Below are 12461 nucleotides of genomic sequence, written 5' to 3'. Positions count from 1 at the left end.
ACCAATCAGGGTGGCAAGTGACTGAGGGAAGATGTTGCAGGCAACACTACCCCATCTTCCACCAATTTTTGTGTCATCTGCAAACTTAGCAACAATATCTTCAGTTCCTTCATCAGGGTTGTTAAAGGATAAGTGATCCTTCTTCGGGGAGGTGTGGGGGTTACCCAAAACATTCACTCTGCATTCTCTTCATAGAGGCAAAAGTGAGGACTGCAGATGCTGGAAATCAGAGTCGAGATTACAGTCGTGCTGGAAAAGCGCAGCAGGTCAGGCAGCATCCGAGAAACAGGAAAATCAACGTTTCGGGCAAAATTCAGGAATGAAGGCAGGGAGCCTCCGGGGTGGAGAGATAAATAGATGCTGCCAGACCTGTTGAGATTTTCCAGCAATTTGTTTTTGTTTCTGATTTTCAGCATCCATGGTTCTTTGGTGTTTTTTGTGGGAGCGTTGTGGGAGATGAGGACAATAGCAGAGTTGAAGTGAATATGAGGCATCAGAGAGCACCTAGTGGCATTTATGCTGGCAGAGTGGTGAAAGACATAGATCATCTTCATACATTTGATGGACATTCTTCCAGATGGCTGAGACTGCACTGACCTGGGTGGCAATTTTGAACCAGACTGGCATTACCTGGGTTGTGGCCACCACTGCTGGTCCTGAGGGAGAAAGTCCTGCATCAGCACCACCCCTTCCGACAGGACCTACAGGATATTGTCTGCAAAGTGAGACACTGATTTTCCCCTATCTGCCATGTCTGGGCAAATGAAGAGCAGGACTGCTGTGGACTGACAGTGTTTGACTGGGTCCATAACAGGCTTTTAAAAATTGCACAAATGCAAAAAGAAATGCTGGCAAATTCTGAGATTGCTGGGTCCCTTGCTTAGATGTTTGATAGCCATGAGTGAGGTGCTGGCAGATTGCAAGTCGGCTAATGTGGTGCCATTATTTAAGAAAGGCTGTAAGGAAAAGCCAGGGAACTATAGACCGGTGAGTTTTACGTTGCTGGTGGGTAAGTTGTTGAGAGGATTCGGAGGGACAGGATTTACATGCAGTTGCAAAGGCAAGGACTGATTAGGAATAGTCAATATGGCTTTGTGCATGGAAAATCATGTCTCACTAACTTGATTGAGTTTTGAAGAGGTGACAAAGAAGATTGATGAAGGCAGAGTGATAGACATTGTCTATATGGACTTAAGCAAACCACTTGACAAGGTTCCACATGATAGACTGGTTAGTAAGGTTAGTTCACATGGGATTTAGGGGGAAGATAACCAATTGGATACAAAATTGGCTTGAAGGTAGGAGACAAAGTGGTAGTAGAGGGTTGCTTTTCTGACTGGAGGTCTGTGATCAGTGGCGTGTTACAAGGATCAGTGCTGGGTCCACTGCTTTTCATCATTTATATTTGGATGTGAATACAGGAAGCATGGTTAACAAGCTTGCAAATGATACCAAAATAGATCGTGTAGTGGATAGTGAAGAAGGTTAAGTCAGAGCACAATGGGGCCTTGATCAGATAGGCCAATGGGCTGAGAAATGTGTGGTAGGCTTGCCCTACCAGAGTTAATGGTAGGGCCCTGAGGAACGTTGCCAAACAAAGGTGGAGTTACACAGTTCCTTGAAAGTGGTAGACAGGAAGAAGAAGAAAGGATTTAGCATGCTTGCCTTCACTGAGTACAGGAGTTGGGATGTCATGTTACGGCTGTACAGGACATTGGTGAGGCCACTTTTAGAATACTGCGTACAACTCTGGTCACTGTTCTACAGGAAGGATGATTTGGAGATGCCGGTATTGGGCTGGGGTGTACAAAGTTAAAAATCACACAACACCAGGTTATAGTCCAACAGGTTTAATTGGAAGCACACTAGCTTTCGGAGTGCCGCTCCTTCATCAGGTGATTGTGGAGGGCACAAACCGAAGGCACAGAATTTATAGCAAAAATTTACAGTGTGATGTAACTGAAATTATACATTGAAAAATACCTTGATTGTCTGTTGAGTCTTTCATCTGTTCGAATACCATGATAGTTTCACTTCTTTCATGTGTGAATCACAAAACCTTTTTTTAAAAAGTTGCATTCTCAAGTTAGCTGTAACAATGGGTGACAGCTAGACAATATGTTGAAGGTGTTAGCCCCCTGTTTTCTCTATATATGCCATGATGTTTAGATCGATTCTAATCTAAAAAGTGCGATAACACAGTTTCACATGAATTCACGCAGTTTTTGAGCAAAGTACAATGTAACTCTGCAAGTACAAATTCACCCCACAAAATATGTGTGCGCATGTGGGCCTTTGTCTGTCTGTGTGTGTGTTTGTCTGGGTTGGGGGTTATGAGTGTGAGAGGGAGTGTATATGTGTGTGTAGTAAGTGTAGAGTGTCTTAAGTCTGTGAGGGGGATGCATGTGTGAGTGTGTGTCTGTAGGGGTGTCTGTGTGTGTGTATAGTGCAATGGTGATCACCTGTAATGTGACATGAACCCAAGGTCCCAGTTGAGGCCCTCCCTATGGGTACTGAACTTAGCTATCAGCCTCTGCTCAGCCACTTTTCGCTGCTGCCTGTCCCGAATTCTGCCTTGGAGGATGGTCACCCGAAGATCCGAGGCCGAATGACCTGGACCACTGAAGTGTTCCCCAACTGAGAGGGAACACTCCTGTCTGTTGATTGTTGTGCAGTGCCCATTCATCCGTTGTCGTAGCCTTTGCTCGGTTTCCTCAATGTACCATGCCTCCGGGCATCCTTGCCTGCAATGTATAAGATAGACAACGTTGACTGAGTCACATGAGTACCTGCCACGTACAAGGTGGGAGGTGTCCCCACGTGTAATGGTGGTATCCATGTCCACATTCGGACAAGTCTTGCAGCACCTACTGTGACAGGGTTGTATGGAGTTGTCCTGAGAGCCGGGCAGCTTGCTACGAATAATGATTGGTTGAGGTTTGGCGGTTATTTAAAGGCAAGTAGTGGAGGTGTGGGCGAGGTGCTCATCCTCATTGATAACGTGTTGCAGGTCACAAAGAACATGGCATAGTTTTTCAGCTCCTGGGAAGTGCTGAATAACGAAGGGTACCCTTTCGGTTGCAGCATGTGTCTGTCTCCTGAGGAGGTCATTACAGTTCCTTGCTGTGGCACGTCGGAACTGACGGTCGATGAGTTGAGCATCGTATCCCATTCTTGTGAGGGCATCCCGGAGTACTTCCAGGTACCTGTCACGTTCCTTCTCATCTGAGCAGATCCAGTGTACACGTAGGGCTTGTCCAGAGGGGATGGCTGTTTTAATATGTTTTGGGTGGAAGCTGGAGAAGTGTAACATTGTGAAGTTGTCTGTGGGTTTCCGGTAGAGTGTGGTGCTGAAGTGTCCATCCTTGATGGAGATGCATGTGTCCAAGAATGAGACAGGTGGTCTCATAAAGATAGAACATAGAACATAGAACATAGAAGAATACAGCGCAGTACAGGCCCTTGGGCCCTCGATGTTGCGCCGATCCAAGCCCACCTAAACTACACTAACCCACTATCCTCCATATACCTATCCAATGCCCTCTTAAATGCCCATAAAGAGGGAGAGTCCACCACTGAATGTTGGCATCTCTCTGGCTATGTTGAAGACATCTTGAAACCTATTGTACAGGGGATCCCCAGCTTCTGTCGCAACACTGTGGATTTCTTACAGAAACTCAGCATCCCTGGACCAGTCGAACCTGGAACATTCCTCGTCACAATGGATGTTTCAGCACTCCACACCAACATCCCCCACAATGATGTCATTGCTGCAACAGCCTCAGTACTCAGCACCAACAACTGCCAATCTCCAAACACCATCCTACAACTCATCCGTTCTATCCTTGATCACAACATCTTCACCTTTGACAACCAGTTCTTCATCCAGACACATGGAACAGCCATGGGGACCAAATTTGCACCCCAATATGCCAACATCTTTATTCACGGGTTCGAACAAGACTTCTTCTCTATGCAGGATCTCCAACCAACATTGTACACCAGGTACTACCTCACAGCGCCTGAGACCCGGGTTCAATTCCCGCCTCAGGCGACTGACTGTGTGGAGTTTGCACGTTCTCCCCGTGTCTGCGTGGGTTTCCTCCGGGTGCTCCGGTTTCCTCCCACAGTCCAAAGATGTGCAGGGTCAGGTGAATTGGCCATGCTAAATTGCCCGTAGTGTTAGGTAAGGGGTAAATATAGGTGTATGGGTGGGTTTCGCTTTGGCGGGTCGGTGTGGACTTGTTGGGCCGAAGGGCCTGTTTCCACACTGTAATGTAATGTAATGTAATGTAATGTAATCTAATCTAATCTAATCTAATCTAATGTACATTGACGACATTTTTTACCTCTGGACCCATGGTGAGGAGTCACTGGTAAAACTACACAGTGATATCAACAAGTTTCATCCCACCATCAAACTCACCATGGACTACTCTCGACTATCTGTCTCATTCTTGGACACATGCATCTCCATCAAGGATGGACACCTCGGCACCACAATCTACTGCAAACCCACACACAACCTCACAATGTTACACTTCTCCAGCTTCCACCCAAAACATATTAAAACAGCCATCCCCTATGGACAAGCCCTACGTGAACACCGGATCTGCTCAGATGAGGAGAAACATGACGGGCACCTGGAAGTACTCAGGGATGCCCACACAAGAACGGTGTACGATGCTCAACTCATCGACCACCAGTTCCGACGTGCCACAGCAAGGAACCGTAATGACCTCCTCAGGAGACAGACACGTGCTGCAACTGACAGTACTTCCCAGGAGCTGAAAAACTACACCATGTTCTTTGTGACCTGCAACACGTTATCAATGAGGATGAGCACCTTGCCAAGACCTTCCCCACACCTCCACTGCTTGCCTTTAAACAACCGCAAAACCTCAAACAAATCATTGTTCGTAGCAAGCTGCCCAGCTCTCAGGACAACTCCATACAACCCTGTCACGGTGAGTGCTGCAAGACGTGTCAGAATGTGGACATGGATACCATCGTTACACGTGGGGCCACCTTCCACCTTGTATGTGGCAGGTACTCATGTGACTCAGCCAACGTTGTCTATCTTATACGTTGCAGGCAAGAATGCCCGGAGGCATGGTACATTGGGGAAACCGAGCAAAAGCTACGACCACAGATGATTGGGCACCGCACAACAATCAACAGACAGGAGTGTTCCCTCCCAGTTGGGGAACACTTCAGTGGTGAAAATGTGTTGCTGGAAAAGCGGAGCAGGTCAGGCAGCATCCAGGGAACAGGAGAATCGACGTTTCGGGCACAAGCCCTTCTTCAGGCTTATGCCCGAAACGTCAATTCTCCTGTTCCCTGGATGCTGCCTGACCTGCTGCACTTTTCCAGCAACACATTTTCAGCTCTGATCTCCAGCATCTGTAGACCTCACTCTCTCCTCGAATACTTCAGTGGTCCAGGACATTCGGCCTTGGACCTTCGGGTGACCATCCTCCAAGGCGGAATTCGGGACAGGCAGCAGCGAAAAGTGGCCGAGCAGACGCTGATAGCTAAGTTCAGTACCCATAGGGAGGGCCTCAACTGGGACCTTGGGTTCATGTCACATTACAGGTGATCACTATTGCACTATACACACACACACGCAGATACTCCTACACACACATACAGGCACTCCTATATTCACACATACACATGGACACATGTATACACAAACACTCACACACACCCTTACAGACACACACACTCCCACAGGCATCCGCTCACAGACTTGGACCACTCTACACTCATGCACACACACATACACTCTCTCTCACAGACACTCACAACCCTCCACCTCAGGCATGCACACACACTCCCATACTCACACATGCACCCCCTCACAGACTTAAGACACTCTGCACTCACTACACACAAACATATACACTCCCTCTCACACTCATAACCCCCAACCCTGACAGACACACACACAGACAGACAAAGATCCACATGCACACATATATTTTGTGGGGTGAATTTGTACTTGCAGAGTTACATTGTACTTTGCTCAAAAACTGCATGAATTCATGTGAAACTGTGTTATCGCACTTTTTAGATTAGAATCAATCTAAACATCATAGCATAGACAGAGAACCCCGGGGGTTAACCTTTTCACTATATTGTCTAGCTAACACCCATTGTTACAGCTCAGCTGAGAATACAACTTTTAAAAAAAGGTTTTGTGATTTACACATGAAAGAAGTGAAACTATCATGGTATTTGAACAGATTAAAGACTCAACAGACAATCAAGGTATTTTTCAATGTATAATTTCAGTTACATCACACTTTAAATTTTTACTATAAATTCTGTACCTTAGATTTGTGCCCTCCACAATCACCTGATGAAGGAGCGGCACTCCGAAAGTTAGTGTGCTTCCAATTACACCTGTTGGACTATAACCTGGTGTTGTGTGATTTTTAACTTTCTACAGGAAGGATGGTTTTAAACTTGAGTGTGTGCAGAAAAGATTTACAAAGATGTTGCCAAGACTGGAGGGTTTGAATTATAGGGAGAGGCTGAATAGGCTGGACCTTTTCTCTCAGGAAGTTGGAGACTAAACGGTAAACTTATTCAGGTTTATAAAATCATGAGGGGCATGCAGAGTGTCATAGCCAAGGTCTTTACCGTAACGTGGGGGACTCCAAAACGAGTGGACATGGTTTTAAGGTGAGAGCGGAAAGATTTAAGGAGGACCTGAGAGGTAACTTTTTCACACGAAGGATGATGCGTGTACGAATGAACTGCTCGAGGAAGTGGTGGAGGCAAGTACAATTTAAAAGGCATTGGATGGGTATATGAATAGGAATGGTTTAGATGGATATGGCAAATGGGACTAGGTCAGATTGGAATGTCTAGTCAGCACAGATGAGTTGGACTAAAGGGTCTGCTTCTGTGTTGTATGACTCTATATCCAATTAGTTTCAAGCTGTTCAGAAACAAAACATGGGGCTGAAATTTGATATGAGAGATGTGGTAGACAATCAATGTGGAGTGGACTCAATGGGCCGAATGGTTTTACTTCCACTCCTATTTCTTATGGTCTTAAAACTCCCTAGAACTAATGATGACTGACCTTAAAAAAACATAAGATTGTGTCCCAAGTATTTATTTTTTGTTACATCATACAAGTGCTAGGTTTTCTGGTTAAGTTGGGTCAGCATTGCCACCAATCCATCATTTTTTAAAAATCACTCACAGGATGTGGGATGGCTGGCTTGATTAACTTTTATTGCCCACCCCACAAGCAGGTAGTTGTGGTGCTCTGCCTTCTTAAATCACTGTAGTTCACATTATGTGGGTACCCCCACTGGTGCTGTGAGATAGGAAGTGTCAGGATTTTGATGATAGAGTTGCAATGCAGCTTCAAAGTCAGACTGGGCGCGGCTTGGAGGGGAATTCGAAGATGGTGGTACTCCAATGTACCTGTTGTCCTTGTCTTTCTAGCTTGTAAAAACAAGAGGATTTCACACACTGCAAAGATGCACTGCTTACATGTTGAGATTCAGTTTATTGTTGATAAAGTGTGGCACAACAGATCAGGCAGCATATGAGGAGCAAGAGAGTCAATGCTTTGCACATAACCCTTCATGAATCCTGATGAAGGGTTATGCCTGAAACATCGATTCTCTTGCTCCTCAGGTGCTTCCTGACCTACTGTGCCAGTTCCAGCACCACATTTAATTGGCTCTGAATCTCCAGCATCTGCAGATTTAGTCTATCTCCTAGATTCAGGTTACTTTAGAAACAAATCATCCTTTCACAATGGGAATTGCAAAGCTATCTTTATCATGAGATATTAGCACTTGCAGCTAAATTTCAGTATACTTTTCATTGACAAAATAACGATTAAAAAAATTGTTCTCACCTTGTAATATTTGACTGCCAATTCTGGTCTTTGAGCTCGTAGAAGGAAAGCCTCAGCCTTTTGATATTCTTTTTGATCAAAGGCAAAGCGTGCCTGACCGACCAAGACATCAGCCACACTGTCAGAGTCATGAGCTTCCGCAACCCTTTGGGCTGCATCCCAATCCTGGTTATGCACATACCTTTCAAAAGTAACTACATGTTAAACAGCAAAAGAGTAAAAGAATAAGTTCATACAATTAGTTATCCAAAAAAAAGACTCACATGAGGACAGCCTCCTTTGATTTTCCTGCTTTAACAAATTCAGTTTCTGCCTCTTGAAATTTACCCTACAATTGGTGAAACATTCGGAATTTAGTTCTGAAAGTTATCACAAGTAAAACTTTTGCCTTCAGGAATTTTACACCATTTCTCAATATTCAATTTCCTCAATATAAATGTTATTACTTACTTGTGGCAATGTTGCAATCATTTCTGAAATAGTTGATTAATAAATGATGCTCTATAAATAGATAAGGAAAAATACCTCCTTGTTTCCTTCCAAATAAAACCTGTTTCATATGCTATAAAATATTATTTCATGATGCTACATTATCAAAAGTTCCAAGAAAAGCACTAATGATAAGTACCATTATTCTGGCACTTAGTTTTGAAGTTAGCTCAGAAATAAAAACAAAGGGAAAAGGATGTAATTTTCTTTTCACTAACAGCTAGTTTTAAGTGCATTAATCACACATCATACTATATGATCCATGCCCAATTCCTTGTAGATATAGATCAACATAAATCTTTAAAAAATAAGAAAAGTCAGTCATTGGCATAATAGACTGGATTTTACAGCCTCCCTGCTCATATACCAAAAGGCAGGAGAAGGCTCATAAAATGCAATGCCTGACATTCCACCCTTCTTGATCGTGGCTCTCATTTTACAGTGGGTGGGGAAGGTGTCAGGTAAGTCTCCAAACATTGGATCAACTGAAGCCCCTGATATAGCCAATTAATTGCCACTTAAATGTTGATTTCTGCCTTCATCACTATTTTATCAAGGCTGGTGACGGCTAGCAGCTTTAATTTCAGATCAGGAGCGGAATCCTTTTTTAGGGGTGTTCCCTGTCCTCACCAGAGGCAACCCCCTGAGTCTCCAGGATCCTTGTTAACCTGGTCCTCAACCAACTGCTCATAGGGGTCTGTCAACCAAGGTCTATGATATCAAAGACCTATCTGGAAAGACCAGCTTTCATAAGCACCTCTTTCCAGGGCTTTTTTTTTTTAAATTCACTCATGAGATGTCGTATCTCTTTCTAGGCCAGCATTAATTTCCCATCCCTAATTGGTGGGAGGCAATAGTCCAGTGGTAATATTGTTCGACTGTTAATCCAGAAACCCAAGTAAAGTTTTGGGGACCTGGGTTCAAATCCTGCCATGGCAGATAGTAGAATTTGAATTCAACAAATAGTTGGAATTAAGAGTCTAATAATAGCCATGAATCCAATGTCTATTGTCAGAAAAACCCATCTGGTTCACTAATGTTCTTTAGGGAAGGAAACTGCCATCTTTCCTCCTGGTCTGGCTGACATGTAACTCCAAATGCACAGCAATGTGATTGACTCTTACTTCTGGGCAATTACAGATGGGCAAGAAATGTTAACCTAGCAAGCGACACCCTCATCCCATGAATGAATTAAAAAATTGCCTAGAGGGTAGTTAAGAGTCAACCACATTATTGTGGCTCTGGAGTCATGTAGGCCGGACCAGGTAATGATGACAGATTTCTTCCCCTTTAGTGAAGGACTTGAGTGAACAGCTTAGTGAATTTCCAATAATCGACATTAGACCTTTAATTCCAGATTCTTAATTGAATGAAGGATTGAATAAGAACTATCTAGACTTTCTATCCAGGTTATATGAAAAAGAAATTAAGGAATTCTTTGATGTTGCAAAGATCAAGCTGACTGGCACTTCATAGGAAGGAAAAAGGCTTGGTAAGTCTATTCTTACATTAGTTGGGTCCATCCTATTCATTTAGATCCCCTATAAACCATACCTCACTTTTGATCATTATTAATGCAAAGATATTTACAGAAAGGTTAGTATGACATGGTATCCTGGTAAAATTGGTGTTTCTTCCTCTATTAATTACATAATGTGATTTCATTATTTACTCATATTAGGGGTAACGTGCTTCAGTTTTTGATTAATATTTCAGATTCATGTTAATTAGCTGAAGAATTAATCTTGATCCAATGTGAATATAACAGTAAGTGTTTTTCAAATTCAGCTGTATGGTCAAATAATGAGCTATGATATTAAATTTGCCAAATGGAGATGTCATCCTAATCTTAATTTTTAGATTTTTTAGGAAATTATTTGCATTCAATAAAATAATCATGATAAAATATGTTGTTATCAGACTGAATTTAAAGTGTTTTGTATGACGTGCTGTTAAATACAAGTCATAATTTACTTATTTATTATATGATTTAATCGCATTGCTGGCATATTTTCTGGCAACATCAACATCAATTCTTCTGAACAATTAAGTAAATGTATAACTTGAAAATGTGACGTTTTAGACTTGCACGATGATTGAGTTAATGCACCTTTGGATTTGAATTTTTTTAAGAATCATTTCCAGTATTTGAAACTCCACACTGGAAATAGCTTAATTCAATGGGGAGCAATTACAAATGTTCTGTATTCCATGAAAATTAATTGTCATATAACTTTGGCACTGCTTAAATGAGTACTGTTCTTTGGATGTTAGTTAGCTCGCTGAGCTGGAAAGTTTGTTTTCAGATTTTTTGACACCATGACGAGGTAACATCATCAGTGAGAGTCTCCACTGAAGCGCTGGTGGTATGTCCCACCTCTCTATCTATAGGTCTTGGATTTTAAGGTGGGTGAAGCTATTTCCGGTTCTTTTTTTCAAGGGAAGGTAGATGGGTTTAAATCGATGTGTTTATTGATGGAGTTCCGGTTAGAATACCAAGCCTCGAGGAATTCTCGTGCATGTCCTTGTTTTGCTTGTCCTAGGATGTGTGCGTTGTCTCAGTCAAAGTGGTGTCTTTCTTTGTCTGTATCATACATATCATCAACCTGAGCTACAAACCTTCTCAAAAATCGCTAATTACTGTTCTTTCATTAACGCAATTATATTTTTGTCCTTTAACCGAATTCAACAGAATGAGCGCTATCTTTGATCATGATTTCAATAATTTTGCGTCAACTTCTGCAACAGATTTCTCAAGAGAAATTTCTAACGTTTCTGAATTTCATTTAGCTGAATTCAGTAATCAATATTAAATTTCCGGGCAACTTTTCACATGGTATATAAATAAATGCCACTTAGATTTTTCTAAACAATAGCGCAGGTTTTTGGCAGAACAAGACATACTGCATTAATTTGTAAGAAATTTGAAACTGAATAGTTTTCCAGTTTTAATTGAGTGAAATTGATACTAATGTAAATATTATTAAGGTTCAAGAGTATTTAGAGTATTTGGAATTTCAGTGGAAGGACTCATAGTTAATTAGCTGTTAATTAGAAGCAATAAATTGTATGTTTGAAGTCCATATAGGAAAATATATTTTTAAAACTGAGTTACGAAAAGATTCACAAGGATTTTACCAGGGTTGGAAGGTTTGAGCTATAAGGAGAGCCTGAATAGAATAGGTCTACTTTCTCTGGAGCATTGAAGGTTGAGGGTTGACCTTATAGCAGGCTTGACGTTTCGGGCAAAAGCCCTTCATCAGGAATAAAGGCAGAGAGCCTGAAGCATGGAGAGATAAGCTAGAGAAGGGTGGGGGTGGGGAGAAAGTAGCATAGAGTACAATAGGTGAGTGGGGGAGGAGATGAAGGTGATAGGTCAGGGAGGAGAGGGTGGAGTGGATAGGTGGAAAAGGAGCTAGGCAGGTCGGACAAGTCTGGACAGGTCAAGGGGACAGTGTGGAGCTGGAAGTTTGAAACTAGGATGAGGTGGGGAAGGGCAAATGAGCAAGCTGCATGGAGGTCCTGGGCCTCCTTCACCACCGCTCCCTCACCACCAGACGCCTGGAGGAAGAACGCCCCATCTTCCGCCTCGGAACACTTCAACCCCAGGGCATCAATGTGGATTTCAACTGCTTCCTCATTTCCCCTTCCCACACCTCATCCTAGTTTCAAACTTCCAGCTCCACACTGTCCCCTTGACCTGTCCGGTCTTGTCCGACCTGCCTAGCTCCTTTTCCACCTATCCACTCCACCCTCTCCTCCCTGACCTATCACCTTCATCTCCTCCCCCACTGACCTATTGTACTCTATGCTACTCTATCCCCACCCCCACCCTCCTCTAGCTTATCTCTCCACGCTTCAGGCTCTGCCTTTATTCCTGATGAAGGGCTTTTGCCCGAAACGTCGATTTTGCTGCTCGTCGGATGCTGCCTGAATTGCTGTGCTCTTCCAGCACCACTGATCCAGAATCTGGTTTCCAGCATCTCCAGTCATTGTTTTTACCTTATAGCAGGCTATCTGGTCAGCATGGACAGAAGGGTCTGTTCAAAGTTTGTGAGAAGATTTGTAGCTCGGGTGCTCGTTG

At 43.2% G+C, this 12461-nt stretch overlaps 1 protein-coding gene across 2 annotated transcripts in view; it reads right to left on the bottom strand.

The window, feature by feature from the left end:
• ift172 (intraflagellar transport 172) overlaps positions 1 to 12461 on the bottom strand; it is a 291193-nt gene that overhangs the window by 83615 nt on the left and 195117 nt on the right. For both annotated transcript variants that reach the window (XM_043682226.2, XM_043682236.2), the window contains 2 exons: positions 8152 to 8216; positions 7889 to 8069 (listed from right to left, as the gene is read on the bottom strand). In XM_043682226.2, coding sequence (XP_043538161.1) covers positions 7889 to 8069; positions 8152 to 8216 — 246 coding nt within the window. The remainder of the gene's footprint in view (positions 1 to 7888; positions 8070 to 8151; positions 8217 to 12461) is intronic.

This window comes from Chiloscyllium plagiosum, unplaced genomic scaffold (assembly GCF_037043375.1).
Source record: "Chiloscyllium plagiosum isolate Xiang-an unplaced genomic scaffold, Cpla_swu_hap1 HiC_scaffold_3, whole genome shotgun sequence".
Lineage (NCBI taxonomy): Eukaryota > Metazoa > Chordata > Chondrichthyes > Orectolobiformes > Hemiscylliidae > Chiloscyllium > Chiloscyllium plagiosum.
This window is presented reverse-complemented; position numbering and strand designations above follow the sequence as displayed.